The 22,685-nt window shown below is 40.9% G+C and overlaps 1 protein-coding gene across 1 annotated transcript in view; it reads right to left on the bottom strand.

Moving 5' to 3' along the window:
• Positions 1 to 22,685, bottom strand: part of LOC309543397 (cholesterol 24-hydroxylase-like) — an 84,811-nt gene that overhangs the window by 44,641 nt on the left and 17,485 nt on the right. The window contains exons 3-6 of the mRNA XM_082242873.1: positions 13,974 to 14,055; positions 11,048 to 11,121; positions 2,489 to 2,575; positions 902 to 1,040 (exon numbers count right to left, since the gene is read on the bottom strand). Of these exons, the coding sequence (XP_082098999.1) occupies positions 902 to 1,040; positions 2,489 to 2,575; positions 11,048 to 11,121; positions 13,974 to 14,055 (382 nt within the window). The remainder of the gene's footprint in view (positions 1 to 901; positions 1,041 to 2,488; positions 2,576 to 11,047; positions 11,122 to 13,973; positions 14,056 to 22,685) is intronic.

The raw sequence follows: 22,685 nt of genomic DNA, 5'->3' as shown, positions 1-22,685 counted from the left end.
ATTCCTCCTTACATTGGTAGTCAATATACAAGTCCCCTCTACCCTGCCGATTGGTAGTCAGTTAAGGGCCCCTGTTAAACTGACAGTCAGTTTTAGCAATTCTCCCTTTCATTGGCAGTGAAAGTGAAGATGTTCCCTTTGGCAGTCAATGTAAATGTGACCCCCTTCAAAGTTGAAGTGTCCTCTTACATTGGTGGTCAGTGGAGAAGTGACAGGGGACACTTCAACTCCAACTACCAAGTCAGAGTTGAAGTGTCCCCATACACTGGTAGTCAGAATTGAAGTGTCCCCTTACACTGGTGGTAGTGGAGAGGTGACCCCTTACATTGGTAGTCCGAATTGAAGTGTCCCCTCACATTGATGGTAGTAGAGAAGTGACCCCTTACATTGGTAGTCAGTGGAGAGGTGACCCCTTACATTGGTAGTCCGAATTGAAGTGTCCCCTCACATTGATGGTAGTAGAGAAGTGACCCCTTACATTGGTGGTTAGAGTTGCAGTGTACCCTTACACTGATGGTAGTTCAGAAGAGACCCCTTACACTGGTGGTCAGTGGAGAGGTTACCCTTTACATTGGTAGTCAGGGTTGAAGTCTCCCCTTACATTGGTGGCAGTAGAGAAGTGACTCCTTACATTGGTGATGGTGGAGAGGTGTCCCCTTACATTGGTGGTTAGTGGAGTAGTGACTCCTTACATTGGTGATGGTGGAGAGGTGTCCTCTTACATTGGTCGTTAGTGGCCCCCTAAAAACAGCCACAGTAACACTGGAACAGAATGAATTGAAGGGGGCTCAGGAAAAAGGTTGGGCGATTTATGTCTCTTCAGCTGTTGAAAGCATGCTGAAATATGTAGCTCCTTAGAAGATTAAGGGGACAGATCATACATATATAGATCCAGACTTACCTTAGTGATGACGTCCAGTGTGACACGGTTGATCATTGCATGCATGCTCACATGCTGCTTCCCATCTGCCTTCTCTTCCAGTTGTTCCATTAGCTGCTCAGCCTTTTCATTAAATACTTCCACCATCTGCATTAGATACCTGAGAGAAAAATCAGACGTTCTGTAAAAATATTGCAATTTTTAATATAAGCCATCAGGTGCAAAGTACCATTTATTTACTACAGAACTGCAGGCAAACATGAGAACCTACTCTGAAGGCTGGGGCTACACTGGCCATTAAATAATTTTGCTACTGCAAAACAGAAACTGTATGTTGACAGTTGTTATCACATTAACATCTACAGGGCCACCAACAAGGGGTAGCACTGGTCCTCATATATGGTGCCCAGGCCCCATCAGTTCAATGAGAGGCCTGGAAAAACTTTATGGTGCAGGCAGTTCCCCTTCTCCCCCTCTCTCTCTCACAATCTGTCAGTTGCTGAAGGTGCTCACATGGGCATTAATTCCAGTAATTTGGCCTTCCCCAATTCTAGAGCACTTCATTCTTCCCTCTGCTAACCAGCTTTATAGAGATGCCCACACTGCCAAAACTACCAATACCTGGTCACATGATCATGGTATGACTGTGCTTGATTGGCCAGCAAACTGGCCTGACCTAAACCCCATAGAGAATCTGTGGAGTATTGCCAAGAGGAAGATGAGAGACACCAGACCCAACAATGCGGATAAGCTGAAGGCTGCTATCAAAGAAACCTGGACTTCCATAACACCTGAGCAGTGCCACAGGCTGATCGCCTCCATGCCACGCCGCATTGATGCAATAATTTATGCAAATGGGGCCCCAAACCAAATATTGGACAGACTTTTCACTAAGCCAACATTTCTGTATTAAAAATCCTTTTTTTAATTGGTCTTATGTAATATTCAAATTTTCTGAGATACTGAATTTTGGGGTGTCACTAGCTGTAAGCCATAATCATCAAAAATAAAAGAAAGAAATGCTTGAAATCTATCACTCTGTGTGTAACACATCTATATAAAATATGAGTTTTCACTTTTTGAATTGAATTACTGAAATAAATTAACTTTTTGATGATATTCTAATTTTAGAAGATGCCTCTGTAATAAATAGGAAAAAGGTTGGCTGGACGTAGGATTTATTATTATATATTATATATTTATTATGAGGACTATAATTTTCAACTTTTATATTTAAAAAGTGTTAACTTTCTCTTGGCAAAAGCCTCTTTAAAGCTGTAAAAGTCACTGATAAACAAGCTATAGCGATTTATTTATGGCGTATGAAAAATAATTAACTTGATTACTGAGCAGTTTACGGTGTTGGGAAAGAAGGTAGAAAAGACAATACTCAGCATGAGTGGCCTGCACACCAACACACAGGAAAAATGTGAAGGCCATAGGGACAAATGAGAGCATTAAAACCTGGAACTTTTGGAATTATTATAGAGAAGGTGTTGTATACATTTACAGAAAAAGTAAAAACATTCTTTAGGAACGAATAAAATTCTACACCGGCACTCATCTTGTCCTGTGGAATTTATAGGCCTTATCTTTGATTAGACTCACGTGTGGCTGAATGCAGGGTCCATGATACGTCGCTGTTTATACCAATGCTGGTGGTCTGGATCTGTCAGCAGTCCTTTCCCCATGAACCTGCAGAGCAGAGAAAACGGGGAACACATATGTATCCCAGGATTTGTAATAGCAAACACATACATACCAACTGTCATGCATTGGCCACGACAGTCTCACAAATTCTGAATCCCAAGGCATGTCCTGGGATCGCAACATCAACCTTATTTGAGGTACTACCCATTCTTCGTAACCTAAAAGGCATTAAACAAAGGGGGATCAGGGCCACAAATGGGCAACCACCGCATACTTAGAGGCGGTGTCTGGGCAGGACCAACCCATAATGTGAGCCAGATGAGTGGTCACTGCATACTTACAGGCGGTGTCTGGGAGGGACCGACCCATAAAGTGGGCCTGAGAAGTAGGCACTTGCATATTTAGGGGCAGAGTCTGGATGGGGCCAACCCATAAAGTGGGGATGATTTGGGCACACCCACCCAGAAAGTGGTCAGACAAAACGCGGACCTTGGGAATTAACAGTATCCCAGGTTTTGCTACCGTAAGGTTAGTTAAATATGCAAACATGACAATGTCAGTCATAGTAGTTGGAGTTTCCTATGTTGTAGTAAGAGCCAAGTCTTCAGCATACCAAAGGGTTTTTTATACTCCCTATTTTAACATTTGCCTATCATGGCCCCAGCACCAACTGGAACTGAAGACATACTGTATGCGTCCATTCCAATGCCATTTTCTAAGCTACATTCCCCAAGAAAAAGCACCCACAGACATACTATAGAATGAACATTTACTGATCTGGATGGTGTTTGGCTGGATTGTATGATGTGAATAAATTAAATAAAAAAAATGCAGCGCTAAACCAAATAGATACATATGTAACCATGTGTAAATAAGTAGACATACATAAAGTGATCAGATGTATCATATCTGTAACAAAACGTGACTAATAATGATCAGATGTGTTGCCACATATAAAAGATAAAAAGTTCATGAAATGAGTCCCAAGTGAAAACAGAAACAAATGTGCATCCAAATTCATAGGCGACGGTGAACCGTGCCAGGGGACCCCACACCAAAGATCAATAAATGCGCTCACCGGAGGGTATGGACCCAAAATACCCTATAGTATATGGGCCATACAAGCTGGTATTGCTGTATACTTCCAAGAAAAGGCTGGAACAACGGATAATCAGGAAGGTAGCCAGAGCGTCTCAAATGGAAGCCGTGGATCTCTCACAGTCATACATGGAGGAACAAGCCAGACAAAAACGACATAGTGTAAAACTGCTAAAACTTTAATGGTTAAAAGGCAAAGAAACACTTACAAGCATCCAGTAGACAAAGGCATATAATACAGAAACTGATGGCATAAATGACGTTCCTATAATACAGAAACTGATGCCTATGTCTACTGGATGCTTGTAAGTGTTTCTTTGCTTTTTAACCATTAAAGTTTTAGCAGTTTTACACTATGTCGGTTTTGTCTGGCTTGTTCCAGGGCAGGTGCTAGACTATTTTATGCCCTAGGCAAGACCAGCTACTTGTGCCCACCCCCCAAAAAAAGGGAAGGGGTTAAAAACTCCTCTATGTCATACCCAGTGACCCTGATCCGATGGTTCCTCCATGTTATGCTTTCATACCCAGTGACCTCCCATATTGCTCCATGTCACACTCAGGGACCTTAATGTCCCTCTGTGTCACACCCAGGGACTTTGATGTTTTTCAATGTCACACCCTTGGACCCCAATATTCCTCCATGTCATGCTGTCATACCCACTGACCCTGATGTTCCTCCATGTCACACCCAGGGACCCCCGTGTTCCTCCATGTCATGCTGTCATACTCAGTGACCCCAATGTTCCTCTATGTCAGACCCTGATGTTTTTCCATGTCACAGTTGGGGACCCTGATATTTCTCCATGTCACACCTGGGGACCCTGATGTTCCTCCGTGTCACACTTGGGGACCCCAATCCCCCATGGCACACCCAGGGACCCCAATTCCTCATGGCACACCCGGTGACCCCGAACTCCTGTTACACCAGGTGACCCCTATCCTCCATGTCACACCTGGTGACTCTGATTCCCCATGGCCCACCCGGTATGAAGAGAGTGGCCCGCACTCTGCCCTCCTTCAGAGTGATCCTGCTGATTCCTTCTCCCAGGACGCTCCTCTCCTGGACCACAGTACTCACCACAGCTCCAACCGGCTCCTGGTGGATGGAAAAGCAGCAGTCAGAGAGCTCCGCATGTCCATCACCAACCTCCTCAGATCCTTCCGGTGCCTCGTCGCTTCTGCCCAAGTAAAGGTTCCGCCCTCCAGTGCCGAGCTCCGGCTCAGGTTCAGCTCTCCTCCACTCCCTGCTTAATACCAACCCAGGGAAATGAACGGCTGCCTACCAGCTCAGTAACAGAGAGTTACTTCCTGCCTGGGATTAAGACCGTTCAGCTCCAGCTGAAGAGGATCATCATCATGCAGGCAGTACTCTGGTGGGCTCCATTCCTGCCTCTTGGGGCCCCTCCAACAGTGGTGGAAAGCCAGGGCCTGATAGTTCCACCACTGCCCAAGACACCGCCGCCTCTCCCCTCAGCTCACAATAATCATTCATGATGGAGAGAGAGTGCTGACTCCTGGCTGCACCCCTAGGTGGCAATGCTCCCTAGGCGGCTGCCTAGTCTGCCTAGTGGAAGCACCGGCCCTGGCTTGTTCCTCCATGTAGGACTGTGAGAGATCCACGGCTTCCATTTGAGACGCTCTGGCTACCTTCCTGATTATCCGGTGTTCCAGCCTTTTCTTGGAAGTATACAGCAATACCAGCTTGTATGGCCCATATACTATAGGGTATTTTGGGTCCATACCCTCCGGTGAGCGCATTTATTGATCTTTGGTGTGGGGTCCCCTGGCACGGTTCACCGTCACCTATGAATTTGGATGCACATTTGTTTCTGTTTTCACTTGGGACTCATTTCATGAACTTTTTATCTTTTATATGTGGCAACACATCTGATCATTATTAGTCACGTTTTGTTACAGATATGATACATCTGATCACTTTATGTATGTCTACTTATTTACATATGGTTACATATTTATCCATGTGGTTTAGCACTGCATTTTTTTTTATTTAATTTATTCACAACATATGTCAGTTGATGTGCTAGCAGATTTTTTCCTTGTTTCTTATAACTTTGGTTAGCGCAGTTTGATATACCATATTTTTTTCTACTGGATTGTATGACCATTTTATGCCTATGTTTCAGCAGACTGTCCATGGGAGGTACAATAGTTAGTGTCCCCACAGGGAAGTCTCAGCTACCTTCCTTATTGACATAAACTTGTACACGAAGCTCCATCTCTTTTTTTTTTTTTTAAATCTTTACATGCTGGTGATTGGATAATGCCTGCACATCCAACCACCCTCTAATATTAAATGTGCTGCCATAGGGTGTCTATAGATTACCAATATAAAAAAGCGATTCTGCTGTTTTCAGTAATCAAGCTACATGGAAACGCAGTAGCTTTTACATGTAGCATTTCTGACTCTTGGAAGCCATCATCACTGCACAAAGGTTTTCACTCTCTTTAATTGGACCAGTGTTCCTCAACCTTTTTTGTTAAATTGCTGCACCCTTTCAAAATAAGCAAAATACTGAGGCAGTCCATTTCAAAATGTAAATGCTACTTATCAACAGAAAACCTAAGCCTGGGATCATGCACACAATTGCATTGATGAAATTAACATCAGAAGCTCCCTGTACATGGGAGCCCACCATCATATCAAAGTCCTTCCATCACACAGTCCCTTATCATAAAGTCCACCAATTGCATAGTTACCCATCACACAGTTGCCCCATCATAGAGTCCCCCAGTCACACAGTCCAACCGCCATCGCAGTGTCCCCCTGTGCACATCAGATTCCTACCTTTTGGCTCCTACAGCATGGCAGAGGGCAGGAGGTGGAGCAGATCTGGAGGAGGTGAACTTCAGTCTTCTGTTGAATGCTATAGCCTGCATACCAACCTACTCTTGATCATCAGGCAAGTCAGCAAGTCACCAACACAAAAGCAATGAATGATACTGCTTATCATGGCTGGCGTAGATCGTCATTTGTTGTAATTATGCTGGAGAGCAGACTGCCTGCACCATGGCAAGTGATGGCACTAATCCATGGAAAACTGAGTTGGGTGCTCGCAGGACCCTGGGAGAGTCCAAATGGCACCCCAGGGTGCTGCAGTGGAATGGAGAAACAAGAACTGAGCTTTCACCACTCATGTGCAGGCAAACTGGGAAGATTAAAGTCTCAGGAATGCACTAATGTTGGGTACATCTCTGACTGTCAGCCATTCTCTGGGCGATGCTATATATATATATATATACACATATAGTGATAGCCGCGCTAGGTAATACCAAACACATAAACTTGAAAAAAAAAATTATATATATATATACACACACACACACACACACACACACACACACACACACACACACACACACACACACACAGCATCTCACAAAAGTGAGTACACCCCTCACATTTTTGTAAATATTTTATTATATCTTTTCATGTGACAACACTGAAGAAATGTCACTTTGCTACAATGTAAAGTAGTGAGTGTACAGCTTGTATAACAGTGTAAATTTGCTGTCCCCTCATAATAACTCAACACACAGCCATTAATGTCTAAACCGCTGGCAACAAAAGTGAGTACACCCCTATGTGAAAATGTCCAAATTGGGCCCAATTAGCCATTTTCTCTCCCCGATGTAATGTGACTCGTTAGTGTTACAAGGTCTCATGAAGGGAATGGGAAACAGGTGTGTTAAATTTGGTGTTATCGCTCTCACTCTCTCATACTGGTCACTGGAAGTTCAACATGGCACCTAATAGCAAAGAACTCTCTGAGGATCTTAAAAAAAAGAATTGTTGCTCTACATAAAGAAGGCCTAGGCTATAAGACTATTGCCAAGACCCTGAAACTGAGCTGCAGCACGGTGGCCAAGACCATACAGAGGTTTAACAGGACAAGTTCCACTCAGAACAGGCTTCGCCATGGTCAACCAAAGACTTTGAGTGCTCAGCGTCATATCCAGAGGTTGTCTTTGGGAAATAGACATATGAGTGCTGCCAGCAATGTTGGGACAGCAAATTTACACTGTTATACAAGCTGTACACTCACTACTTTACATTGTAGCAAAGTGTCATTTCTTCAGTGTTGTCACATGAAAAGATATAATAAATTATTTACAAAAATGTGAGGGGTGTACTCACTTTTGGGAGATACTGTATATTTTAAGTGTGTTTGGTATTAGTTAGCGTGGCTATCACTATATATAGCATTTGTCATTTTTGCACATTTCAGTGAGAATTCCTATAGCTGCCGCTGATGATGATGATTCATTTTATGACACAATTTCTGTTGCACCAGTGACACATTCTTTGGGAGATGCTTAGGAATATGGATAAGAGATGCTGGAACCCTGAGAATCCTGTATATGTTTGCTTTATATTTATTGTTGGCATCCAATAGTACAGCAATATTAAAAATGTACAAAATCTGAATATTACATAGTTACATAGTTACATAGTAGGTGAGGTTGAATAAAGACAATAGTCCATCCAGTTCAACCTGTGTAGGCATGTGTGGCTGTAATCATCTCCCATACCCCTGAATGTTCTGATCCTTGAGATGTAAGTCTAAGAGTCTTTTGAAAGCCACCATACTACCCGCAGAAACCACCTCTTGTGGTAGAGAATTCCACAATCTTGTTGCCCTAACAGTAAAGAACCCCCCGCGTTGCCTGAGGTTAAAACGCTTCTCCTCTAATCGCATTGTATGCCCTCGAGTCCTCATGCAATCCCTTCGAATGAACAGCTTTTTTTCTAAGCTGGGATCCCCATTAAGATATTTATAAATTGCTATCATGTCCCCCCTCAGACGTCTCTTCTCCAGGGAGAATAAATCGAGCGATTGTAGACGCTCTTCATAGTCAAGGTCCTCCAATCCCCTAATTAGTTTAGTTGCCCTTCTCTGGACTCTCTCCAGCTCCAACACATCCCTCCTGAGGACTGGCGACCAGAACTGGACGGAATACTCCAGATGCGGTCGGACCAGAGTTTTATAAAGTGGAAGGATTATAGTCTTATCTCTGGAATGCATCCCTTTCTTTATGCATGCTAATATTCTGTTGGCTTTGGAAGCTGCCGCTTGACATTGCATGCTGTTTCCTAATCTATCATCAACCAATACTCCCAGATCCTTCTCCATTTTTGATTCCCCCAAGGGCTCCCCTCCTAACGTGTATTGTGATTTTATGTTTTTAGTCCCCAAGTGCAAAACCTTACACTTCTCCACGTTAAACCTCATTTGCCATGTCGTTGCCCACTCTGTTATTTTGTCCAGGTCATTCTGCAGGATATCTGCTTCATGTTGTGAAGTTATTGCCCTGGGTATATTGGGCTAGTGGCTTCTTCAAACTGAAGAGCTTCCATGATGACTTTGGGTTTTGATAGAAAGAAGTGAATTTAGAACTGAAGTAGCACACTGTATTATTCAAGTCCGAATACAAGTTTATTCCAATAATAAGCTGTTTGCAAAGCCAACAAAGTTTGGGACCTGTACTCCTCAGGGCTTGAAAAAAAATGGACTAACTAAATTGTGCATGTGGACTCACCATTTCAAACATCCAACCATAGGCAATTATTGAATCCACATATACGGTTTCATTTTTTCCAAGCCCTGATGAACTGTAGCCTCTTAATCGCTTGCCGACCGCCGCACGACTATTTACTGCGGCGGTCAGCCCCTCACAGGCAGAGCGACGTAGGACCCCCCCGCGTGTGTGACCGGCGGACCCGATCGTCTGCCGGTCACTCGGCGATCGTCGGGGGAGAGGGAGAAAGGCAGGCGGCTAATGTAAACCAGCCGCCTGTCATTCTCCCCGGTGTATGAATGATGATCATACGGTTCTACTATGTAGAACAGTTGATCACTGTTCCTACACCTCAAGCCACAGCCAATCACAGTTAGAATCACGCCCCTAGGGACACACATAACCCCTCCCTCTCAAAAAAAGTTAACCCCTTCACTGCCAGTGTAATTTTACAGTAACAGTGCATATTTATAGCACTGATTACTGTAGTAATGTCACTGGTAACCCAAAAAGTGTCAAAAATGTCAGTCAAGGGTCCGATCTGTCCACCGCAATGTCGCAGTACCGCAAAAAAAAAAATCGCAGATCACCGCCATTACGCGTAAAAAAAAAAAAAACAACAAAAATTGACAGAAATCTTTCCCTTTGTTAGTAAACGCGATAACTTTTGCGCAAACCAATCAAAATACGCTTTTTGCGATTTTTTTTTACCAAACATATGTAGCATAAAACAAATTGGCCGAAAATGTTAAAAAAATTTTGATTTTTACATTTTTTTTGGGGAATTTCAAATAAAAAATTTTGAAAAATATTGTTATTTTTGCAAAATTGACGCTCTTTTTTTGTTTATAGCGCATGATCAAAAAAAAAAAAAAAAAAAAAAAAATCGCACAGGTGATCAAATACCACCAAAAGAAAGCTCTGTTTGTGGAAAAAAAAGGACGCCAAATTCGTTTAGGTACAGCGTCGCACGACCGCGCAATTGTCCGGTAAAGTCACGCAGTGCCGAATCGCAAAATAGGCCCTGGTCAGGAAGGGGGTAAAATCTTCCGGGGCTTAAGTGGTTAAACCTGTTGACTTTGCAAACAATTTATCATTACAATAAACTTACTTTTGGACTTATTATTTGGAATATTAGGTTGTAGTACCTTGCAAATTTCAACCAAAACTAAGCAGCACTCTAGAGTGGACAGTATCCAACAATGAACATTACACTGTCATGTCCTCTTGAAAATAATCTATTATACTATAAGATCATTGGGGAATTTATGAAAATAGAGGGAGATATATTACGTACACTATATGGCCAAACGTTTGCCCACCACACCTATTTAAAGCTGTTGGACATCCCATTCCAAAACTATAGCCAATAATATGGAGTTGCCTCCTCCATCTTTTGTAGCTAGAACATCCTTCTTTGTTCTGGGGAGGGCTTTCCACAAGATTTTGGAATATCTTTTGGAATTTGGGCTCATTTGTGAGGTCAGGTACTGATTTTGGATGAGAAGACCTGGCTTGCACCTCAGCATTCCAAAAAGGAGTTCAGTAAGGGTTGAGGTCAGGGCTTGTACAGGATAATGGAGTTCCTCCATTCCAAACTGGTCACACCAGGTATTTATAGAGCTGGCTTTGTACACAGGGGGACAGTCATGCTGGAACGAAAAAAAGGGTCTTCACCAAACGATTACTATGAGGTTGGAAGAGCACAATTGTCTGCAATGTCTTTGTATGATGTAATATTAACAGCACCCTTCACTGGACACCCCTAAACTCCAACAAACAGCACCCTTCACTGGACACCCCTAAACTCCAACATTTGGAGAGGGATCTCCATAGCTTTGGCCATAGTGTGTTATGCACCAATGTGCAATGCTGACTTACCTCTTACCGAACAGATAAAAGAGACGATTGTAGGTTATTGGGTCTTTGGGGTAATCCGGTGACATCAAGCACTCCTGTACAGAGATTACAGTGAATTATTCCAGAATAAGAGTCCAGTTATACATTCAATCTGATGAAGTCTATTACTCTGGGCAAAATCACATCAAGAAGAGAAAATGGGAAGCAGCTCAACCTGAATTTAACTGGCAAGGGAAGGGCATGTGGTGGAAAATTCACTACGAGCGCACAGGGAGGTTGATTTACTAAAGGCGAAGTCCTGCAAAATAAATTATGCGTGCTTGAACCAAATTTGCCTACGCTAATCCAAAGAACACCACATTTCCAAGTATGGACCAGGCTAAGGGCAGCCTTGAAGCCCACTCTTAAAACGTACTGACTAAAAAATTTAGGTTAAAATTAGACGTTATGGGAGAGGTTAAAAGGAGGAAAAAGAGGAATTGCCACCGATCTCCATTCATCTTCATCTATAATCTCCCCAGAAATCTGCCTCCCAAATGCTCTGCAGGTTTCTATCATCCAATCATGTACAAACAAAAATGCTGTTTTTTTTAATTTTCATTGAACGTGATTGGGTATTCTTTGCAAAGTATATTTGCCTTTAGTAAATCAACCCCATATTGAATAAACGAAGTGTGGCGTATCTCATATCAGGACTGTGAACAAAGAAGACATTCAGAATCCCTCTAGATGTGAAATCTACTTTTCACAATTGCCTATCTAGGCTTTGCCAAACGTATGCAGAAACGGTCGGTTTGCAATAGTTTGTGTTCTCTTCCTCTAGCAATTACATGAGTGCACTGCAATATAGGAATCCTCCTCAATGGCTCTGGGTAGTGAAGACAGAGGTAGCTCCTCTGTATGTTTGATTGTCAATCAGTGCAGTCAGGCTTAACCACTTGCCGTCTGTTCACTAGAGCTGTACTGCGGCAAAGTGGCTCTTGTAGGTCTGACGACGTAGACCTACGTCGGCAGACACTCCCCTTTCTTGGCGGCGCGCGCGCGCCGCCGGAGGCTTGCTCCCACTGTATTCAGTCACACAGGAGTCAGGCCAGCGATTGCCGCTGCCCTTCCCCGATCATCGGGGAATCAAGTGTGGAGATCCGCCTGCTTGTGTAAACTAAGCGGGCGGATCTCCTAAGTGACAGGCAGGGTCAGATTGCAGGGTTCAGCATAGCTGAACCTGTGATCTGTCCCTGTGTCACTCAGTCACCTCCCCTCACACACGTTAGTAAGCACCAGGCATACATTAACCCCTCCCTCTCCAATAAAAATTAACCCCTTCCCTGCCAGTGTCATTTTTACAGTAACAGTGCATATTTATAGCACTGATTACTGTGGTAATGTCACTGGTACCCCCAAAAGTGTCAAAAATGTCAGTCAAGGGTCCAATCTGTCCGCCACAATGTCGCAGTCCCGCAAAAAAAAAATAATTGCAGATCGCCACCATTACTCGTTAAAAAAAAACACCAAAAATGACAGAAATCTTTCCCTTAGTTAGTAAACGCAATAACTTTTGCGCAAACCAATCAAAATACGCTTATTGTGATTTTTTTTTTACCAAACATAGGTAGCAGAAAACAAATTGGCCAAAAATTAAAACAATTTTTGATTTTTACATTTTTTTTTTCAGGGAATTTCATATAAAAAAAATGTGAAAAATATTATTTTTTCAAAATTTACACGCTTTTTGTTTATAGCGCAAAAAGTAAAAATTGCACAGGTGATCAAATACCACCAAAAGAAAGCTCTGTTTGTACGAAAAAAAGGACGTAAATTTCGTTTGGGTACGGCGTCGCACGACCGCGCAATTGTCAGTTAAAGTCGCACAGTGCCGAATCGCAAAAAGTGGCCCAGATGTATGACAGCAAAATCCTCCGGTGGTAAAGTGGTTAAAGAACAACTCCAAATTTTCTTCCTGAAAACCAAAGATGCATGGTGCATGTAAATGAATCACAACCCCACCGTCAGTTTATGTGTAACTTACCTCCTTTAGCAGCAGGTTTCTGTGTCTGTGATGTCACTCCTCCTCCTGGCTGAATGTCTACGTTTTCGGACTTCCTGTTTCCTTCTTTTCCAGCCCTGATACTACATGTCCCATGATAATTTGAGCCTCTGTAACTTCATGATGGGCTATGGGAGTTACTTGTACCAGCTGGGAGTGTTGATGAGGGCGGGTCCTAGTATCATTATGGGTGTTTCTGGGCCTTCAGGTGAGTGGTGAAAGGTGTAAATGTGTCATACCGCCTCTTGTGTCATTCCTGTCTTGCAGAATGCCAAAGAATAATGGCTTACTGCAAGACTACGGAGGAAAGGCTGTGGGGGTTATAATAAAAGGGGTTTCCTTCATATGTAAATCATTCACTTCACAGAGAGGGAGGGCATGATCTGAGGGGTGGGATTCTCCCTGTTCACACTGGTCGGCATATTTAACTGGACAGGATTGAATACTAATTGTGACCCATTCAATCCCGCCCAGCAGCAGCACAGCTAGCTTTCAGAACAGGCTGGGTATAAAGGAGCTTCCTTCTTGAATAATGCTGTGATCTGTGAGGCGGGACTTGGAAGGTTTGGACTCCTCCTGTAGGAATTTAATGCTAATTAGAATGTATTCAATCCCCCCCATCAGAGCTGTGATGAAGTTACATCATTTGCAGTGTCTGAAAGACTACAAAGGGGAGTGTCACATGATACAAAGCCACAACTAAACCCAAATTATCAGGGGATCTGCAGACAACAGAGCAACATGGTACAGAGGTATGATCTATGCTGGGATTGATCATTCTATTTAGCAATAAAATAATTGTAACCTGAACCTGAGCTTTACGGCTCTCAATGCATAGGAAACGAAAAGGCAAAGTCATTGTACATTTCCTTGTTGGATGAAGAGGGGCAGCTGACTTCTCACCTTCACAGATTCAGGATCCGTAGAGAGGATTATAACGTAGTGCAAAAAGTTTATTCGATAAACGGGCCCATACTCCTCTGCCCTACAACAAAAGATAAGGGAAAAATGCATAACTGACATGTTCTTTCTCGAATAACCTAACATTCACCTGTACTAGAGGCTTGTGTTCACTCCAGAACCACTCCTCTTCCCTTACAAGCCAATGGGATGTGTTAGTAGAGAGTCGAAATGCAAGAAATCATATCATGTCCAGTATTATCACCCATCACTGCCAGCATAAGCCCAGATGAAGGAACTTTGAGCCCCTGAAACGCGTTAGACCTATCATGAAAAAAGTGTTGACTCGCTAAGACTTATGGTGCTCTCAACCTTGGCATATACTCCAAGGCAACAGGAATGGAATAGAGGCTGGAAGCAGGTTGATGTGGTCAACTTTAGATCAAATTCACCTATGAAGCGTCTTTATTTCACCTAAAAGCATACTGCACTTGCCCATGGAGAAAAGCCCTTAGGATGTAGTAGCTACCAATAGGTCTCAGGGGTCATAAAAAGTCTCCATCAGGGGTCAGCTGGTCACCTGGTCCGGTCAAGGTAGCCTGTTTGATGGGGATACATCATGGTCCTCCAATGACCAGACCAACTTTATCTTAGTACAGATTTCTTTTAAAGTATTTGTAAATCCAATCACTAAACTCTTTTACCATCTCCAGTCTGACACTTTTCTGCCACTTTGTGTTCACATGTAACAATTACGTAGTATTTATTGCTAGAAAATTACTTAGAATCCCCAAACAATATACATTATATATATATATATATATATATATATATATATATATACACACACACACACACACACACACACACACATATACACATACATACATACATACATACATACACATATATATATATATATATAATATATATATATATATATATATATATATATATATATATATATATATATATTTATATATTTTTTTTACCCCTAGAGAATAAAATGGCGGTAGTTGCAATTTTTTATGTCACATGGTTTTTCCGCAGCAGTTTTTCAAATGTAATTTTTTGAGAAAAAATACACTTTAACCACTTCCTGACCATGCTATAGCAGAATGACGGCTACAGTGTGGCTGGCAAGTCCTGGGAGGTCTCTTTCAATTACTGCGTCCGCAATGACGCACAGGCAGGGCGCTCTGTGAATGCTGTGTCACTAGAACACAGCTGATAATAGATCGGGGTAAAGGGCCAATCACAGCAGCCTTTTACCATGTAATCAGCCGTGTCCAATCACAGCTGATCATGATGTACACACAAGCCGGCTATTGGCATTCCTTTCCTCAAGCAGACAGTGTGAGGAGAGGAGAGCTGACAACCGGTTTGTGCAAAAGGGACATCTACACTGATAATCAGGGCACTGATTATCAGTGCAGTACCAACAGTGCCTACTAGTGCTGCCAGTCACTGCCCACCAGTGCTGCCAATCAGTACTGTTAGTGCCTCCTCATCAGTGCTGCCTATCAGTGGCCTTCAATGCTGCCTATCAGTGCCGCCTATCAGTGCACATCAGTACAGCCTTATCAGTGCACATCAGTGAAGGAGAAAAATTACCCGTTTGCAAAATTTTATAACAAACTATAAAAAAAACTTTTTTTTTTCACTATTTTCGGTCTTTTTTTGTTTATTTAGCAAAAAACAAAACAAAAAAAAAAAAAAACAGTGGTTTAAATACCACCAAATAAACAAGCAAAACATTTTTGGGGGAGCATACCCATGTATTTCTAAAGATAGTGTAGGATCCACTGATAATGGGGTACTTTGACGTAGTAGTGGGCTTGAGCACGATATGGCCATATGGTGGGACCAAATCCCCATTTTTATTTATGGATTGTCTTCAGATTTGGTAGTCATTTCTTTTGCATGTGCGCGCTATTCTTTTTTAATATTAAATACCACCAAAGGAAAGCTCTATTTGTGTGAAAAAAAAAAAAAAAAAAATGATAAAAATGTCATTTGGGTACAGTGTTGCACGACTGCACGCAATTGTCATTCATAGTCTGGCAGTGCTGAAAACTGAAAATTGGCCTGGGTAGGAATGGGTTAAAAGTGCCCAATAGGCAAGTGGTTACTGAATAATAAAATAAATAAATAAAAAATATATAAGTAAATAAAAAAAAACACAATATATACACCCCAATTTTATTTTTACACTGTTACTATAATAAAAAAAAAAAAAATCTTTGATCACTTTTATTGCTAGCACAAAGAATGTAAACATCCCTTGCTACAACAATATAGCATGACAGGTCCTTTTTATGGAGAGATCTGGGGGTCTAACAGTGTCAGTTAGTGTCCGCAATATCGCAGTCCCGCTATTAGTTGCTGATCGCCGTCATTACTAGTAAAAAAAATTAAATAAAATTTATATATCCCATAGTTTGTAGATGCTATAACTTTTGCGCAAACCAATCAATGTGCGCTTATTGGGATTTTTTTTTTACCAAAAATATGTAGCAGAATACATATTGGCCTAAATTGATAAAAAAAACAAAAAAAAAAAAAACAAACGGTTTATTGGATATGTTTTTTAGAAAGTAAAAAAATTTTTTTTGTTTTCAAAATTGTTGGTCTTTTTTTGTTTATAGCGCATCAAATAAAAACCGCAGTCGTGATTAAATACCACCAAAAGAAAGTTCTATTTATGGGGGAAAAAAAAAAAATGACAGCATTGCATGACTGCAGGAATATCAGTTAAAGTAATGCAGTGCCGTAAAGCAAAGAATGGCCTCATCATGAAGAGCAATAAATCTTCCAGAGGTCAAGTGGTTATCTCTGCTCTAATCAATGTTCATAAACAATTTCAGCGTCCTTTCACACCGGCTTCCCGCTCGGCGGACTCAGTTTTGCTCAGCGGGGGACCGATCCGCTGATCCACGCTGAGCAGGCGGATGACAGCTCCGTCTCCGCTTACTTTGCAGAGATGGAGCTGTCAGATCCCCGCCTGTATGTTTTTATCCGATCCTCCAGACGGATGGAAAATAGGGTTACTATTCATCTGGATTTCACGGACAGGATCAAGTCGGAGAGCAGCGGGTGTCAGCGGACAATTCACCACTGACATCTGCCGCTCCATAGGGGTGCATGCAGCATCCGATCAGGTCCGCCTGAAAAACAGACCGGGACCAGATCAAAAAGCCAGTGTGAAAGAGGCCTTACTTTTGTATCTCTCTATCTGCCGTTTGAACAATGTTTATAAACACTGGGGAAAATTAACAAAGAGCTGTGCAAGCTCAAGCCTGCACAGCTCTTCTAAATTTAGAACATGGAGGTCACATCTGGTGGGAATCTACAGCAGTTTTCTATATGAAAAACTGCCGTATTCCCTCTGTTAATCAGGTGCAGACGTGAGCTAGTGTCCATTGCACACTGAAATAGAAACTGCACAGGCACAGGTGGGGCAGAAAGACTACCCAGTGCCATCTTAAGAGCATTAAAGGGCCCCAGGCAATGCAGTGCACTGGGGCCCCGCCTACACAATCAACCACGAGAATAAAATGGCAAATTATCGATAAGGCGATATTTATTGCTACAGCCGTGCCAGGATAATGATAGCTTCCAAGTTTGGCAGCTGGGTCCAGTGAACACACACATGGACGGGAATCAGACTCCACTGTCCTGTGTGCGCCTGTTCCCTTGGAGGCAGACAGGCATTCCTGCAGTTGTGGGCTCCCCCTCCACGGCCCAAGTGGCCTGACAGCAGCGCAGGGCCAACAGGCGCTTGCCACCTGCTAAGTTCAGCAGCGGGATGCACACAGGAATCGGGACTAATGCTTGGCTGGGCCTGGGCAAGTGGGGCCCCTGAGCAACTGCCCAGCGTGCCCATTCGGTAAGATGGCCCTGGGTCTACCTGCTCTGTTTGCATACCACTTCTGACAGTTAATACAGCTTTGATAATACAGGCAGGGCTGCTGTTAGAAATCACGGGGCTCTGCACAGCCTACCTAGCAGCCCCCCCCCCCCCCCGAATATATAAGGACAATATTTTCACAAAAAATACACTAAAATCCTTATTTGTGGACACAAACATAACAGAGAACCTGTGTGAATTAGCCCTCTTGAATTGTTTTTTACATTTAACAAAAAAAAAAAAAAAAATATTATATATTTTTTAAAAATGTTTACAATTATTAAAATTTATTTAAAATTAAAATTATTACAATGTTTAACTATCATTTTATTTATTTTACAATTTTCAATATTTTTTTTTTACAGGACAGGGAAGCCTGCAGCGCTGCGGGGGTGGGGGCACAGTGAAAGGGGGGGGGGACACAAGGAAGGGGGGGGGGAAATCGGGGTCGGAGAAGCTAATACAGTAATGATGCCCTGTGTCTATGTCACTCACCGCAGCAGCTGAAAGCTGGCAGGAGGGGGAGAAACTGGCTTTCAGCTGCTGCACAGAGCCGAACAGGGCTTCATTCTGTAATTGCCCCTCCACCCGACCGCACCGATTCCCCATGCTGTTGGGCCCCCCGTGTGCCCGGGCCCCCTACAGGAGGACTGGTGGTCCCCCCCCATCAGCGGCCCTGAGTACAGGGCAGCTCCCATGCTATCATTTTGATAGTTCGGAAATTGCCAGCAAGTCTGGGGGAAGTGGGAGAGCAACAGTATGGCAGAAAGACACAACATGCTACACTAAATACTCTTGTATACTCCGATTATATATATATATTTTTTTTTCCCCACTGGGGAGATTGTCTTCACTTTCTGTCCTGAAGATGCAAAAGGAAATTTGAGAAAATCTCCCATCTATTGACTTTTGTGCCTTTTTGCTACTTTTTATACAAGACCATTTTTTCACCCTTAGAAGTTCACTTTACATTCACTTTCTGCCAGTTTCTTTGTGCATTGACTTGCTGCCAGTTTCTTTGTGCAGAGTCATTCACTGATAAAGCTGGACACTCCCTGTACAGAGTCCTGTGCCACTCAAAGTGAAGAAATATATCTAATCCCCGGCAACTGCTATGTATAATTTGCCTGTGATTTCACTGTGTAAGGAGGCAATGGAATTTTTCAGGCTGATTAATGACTTAACTCTTCATGTCCACTCGCCGACAGCCTAACTGGGAAAATCCATCAATGCTTTGACGTTTAATACTGGGGTTATGGCTGCAGCTAGATGCTATAAATTAATAAATAAATATAAAATAAAAAAAAAAAACCACAATATATACCCCAATTTATTTTATTTTGCATTTATTTATTAATTTATAATAAATTTATTATATAATTTTTTTTATTTTTACACTGTTACCATAAAAAAAAAAAAAAAAAAAATCTTTGATCACTTTTATTGCTAGCGCAAAGACGGTAAACATCCCTTGCGCTATATATAATTTATAATTTTTTTTTTTTTTTTTTTACACTGTTACCATAAAAAAAAAAAAATCTTTGATCACTTTTATTGCTAGCGCAAAGAATGCAAACATCCCTTGCGCTATATATAATTTATAATTTTTGTTTTTTTATTTTTACACTGTTAGCATAAAAAAAAAAATCTTTGATCACTTTTATTGCTAGCGCAAAGAATATAAACATCCCTTGCGCTATATATAATTTATAATTTTTTTTTATTTTTACACTGTTACCATAAAAAAAAAAAAAAAATCCTTGATCACTTTTATTGCTAGCGCAAAGAATGTAAACATCCCTTGCGCTATATATAATTTATAATAATTTATAAATTTTTTTATTTTTACACGGTTACCATAAAAAAAAAAATATTTGATCACTTTTATTGCTAGCACAAAGAATGTAAACATGCCTTGCGCTATATAGAATTTATAATTTTTTTTTTATTTTTACACTGTTACCATAAAAAAAAAAAAAAAATATTTGATCACTTTTATTGCTAGCGCAAAGAATGTAAACATCCCTTGCGCTATATATAATTTATAATTATTTATAATTTTTTTTTCATTTTTACACTGTTACCATAAAAAAAAAAAAATCTTTGATCACTTTTATTGCTAACGCAAAGGATGCAAACATCCCTTGCGCTATATATAATTTTTTTTTTTTTTTTTAATTTTTACACTGTTACCATAAAAAAAAAAAAAAAAAAATCTTTGATCGCTTTTATTGCTAGCGCAAAGAATATAAACATCCCTTGCGCTATATATAATTTATAATAATTTATAATTTTTTTTTATTTTTACACTGTTACCATAAAAAAAAAAATAAAAAATCTTTGATCACTTTTATTGCTAGCGCAAAGAATGCAAACATCCCTTGCGCTATATATAATTTATAATTTTTTTTTTATTTTTACACTGTTACCATAAAAAAAAAAAAAAAATCTTTGATCACTTTTATTGCTAGCGCAAAGAATGTAAACATCCCTTGCGCTATATATAATTTTTTTTTTTTTTTTTTACACTGTTACCATAAAAAAAAAAAAAAATCTTTGATCACTTTTATTGCTAGCGCAAAGACGGTAAACATCCCTTGCGCTATATATAATTTATAATTTTTTTTTTTTTTTTTTTACACTGTTACCATAAAAAAAAAAAAAAAAAATCTTTGATCACTTTTATTGCTAGCGCAAAGAATGCAAACATCCCTTGCGCTATATATAATTTATAATTTTTGTTTTTTTATTTTTACACTGTTAGCATAAAAAAAAAAATCTTTGATCACTTTTATTGCTAGCGCAAAGAATATAAACATCCCTTGCGCTATATATAATTTATAATTTTTTTTTATTTTTACACTGTTACCATAAAAAAAAAAAAAAATCCTTGATCACTTTTATTGCTAGCGCAAAGAATGTAAACATCCCTTGCGCTATATAAAATTTATCATTTTTTTTTTATTTTTACACTGTTACCATAATATAAAAAAATCTTTGAATCACTTGTATTGCTAGCGCAAAGAATGTAAACATCCCTTGGGCTATATATAATTTATAATTTTTTTTAATTTTTACACTGTTACCAAAAAAAAAATCTTTGATCACTTTTATTGCTAGCGCAAAGAATGTAAACATCCCTTGCGCTATATATAATTTATAATCATTTATAATTTTTTTTTATTTTTACACTGTTACCATAAAAAAAAAAAAATCTTTGATCACTTTTATTGCTAGCGCAAAGAATGTAAACATTCCTTGCTATAACAATATAGCATGACAGGTCCTTTTTATGGAGAGATCTGTGGGGGTCTAAAAGACCTCCTCTACCCTTTAAAAGTAAAGATTAAAAAAAATAAAAAAAAAATATAAAGTTGATCTCTTGCTTGTTGGCCTGGTTTACATGGAACCAGAAGTAACGTCATGATCTTGCTCCGGTCCTTCTAGGCCATAGGGATGTGCGGAGGCCATCTTTCCTTGCTTATCTCTGTGCCCAGCCGCCACCAGCGCCGGATCGGTTCCTGGAGCTTCCAATCACCCAGAAAAGACCAAGGACCAATGGAAAGTGGCAGAGGTGGGACCCCTCCTGCCGCTTCTAAAAGTGATCCTCGGACCACTTTTACCAGAAAGAATGGCGCATAAGGAAAAAAAAAAAAATGCCGGGGTTATAGTGTCTAGCTGCAGCCATAACCCCAGTATTAAACGTCAAAGCATTGATGGATTTTCCCAGTTAGGCGGTCGGTGAGTGAATTTGAAGAGTTCATCCATTATCAGCCTGAAAAATTCCATTGCCTCCTGACAGAGTGACATCACAGGCAAATTATACATAGCAGTTGATGGGGCTTAGCTATCTTTCTTCACTTTGAGTTGCACAGGACTCTGTACAGGGGAGTGTTCAGCTTTATCAGTGAATAATTCTGCACAAAGAAACTGGCAGCAAGTGAATGTAAAGTGAACTTTTAAGGGCTGCTGATAGGGGGGGGGGGGGAGGAGAACAACCAGTCCTCCTGTAAGGGGCCCAGGCACACAGGGGGGCCCCAACAGCACGGGGAATGCAGTCGGGCAGAGGGGCAATTACAGAAGGAAGCCCTGTGTGGCTGTCTGCAGCAACTAAATGCCAGTTTTTCCTCCTCCTGACAGCTTTCAGCTGCCGCGGTGAGTGACACAGACACAGGGCATTATTCCTGTATTTGCTTCTCCGACACCGATCCCCCCTCCCTGTTCTGCCTGCTTCTGATCCCCCCCCTCCTTGTGTGCCCCCCTTTCACTGTCCCCCCCCCCCCCCCCCAGCAGCGCTGCAGGCTTCCCTGTCTTGTAAAAAAAAAAAATAGCAAATTGTAAAAAAAATAAAATAATAATTAAACATTGTAATAATTAAAAAGAAAAAAAGGTAAAATAAAATTGCAAACATTTTTAATATATATATATATATTAAAAATGTTTGCAATTATTTTATTTTACCTTTTTTCTTTTTAATTATTACAATGTTTAATTATTATTTTATCTTTTCTACAATTTGCCATTTGCTATAAAAAAAAAAAATATATATATATTTTTTTTTTTTATTTTTTTTTTTTAATGTAAAAAACAATTAAAGAGGGCTAATTCACACAGGTTCTCTGTCATGTTCGTGCCCACTAAACGATTTTAGTGTATTTTTAGTAAAAATATTGTCGTTTCGGGGGGGGGGGGGGGGGCACACAAGGAGGGGGGGATCAGAAGAAGGCAGAACAGGGAGGGGGATTGATTTTCGGAGGGAGGGGGGGGGCTGCTAGGTAGGCTGTGCGGGGCCCCGTGATTTCTAA

Source organism: Pelophylax lessonae, assembly GCF_965119305.1.
Source record: "Pelophylax lessonae genome assembly, chromosome: 13".
In the NCBI taxonomy this organism is placed as follows: domain Eukaryota; kingdom Metazoa; phylum Chordata; class Amphibia; order Anura; family Ranidae; genus Pelophylax; species Pelophylax lessonae.
The sequence above is the reverse complement of the archived record's forward strand: the minus strand, read 5'-3'. Positions and strand labels throughout refer to the sequence as shown.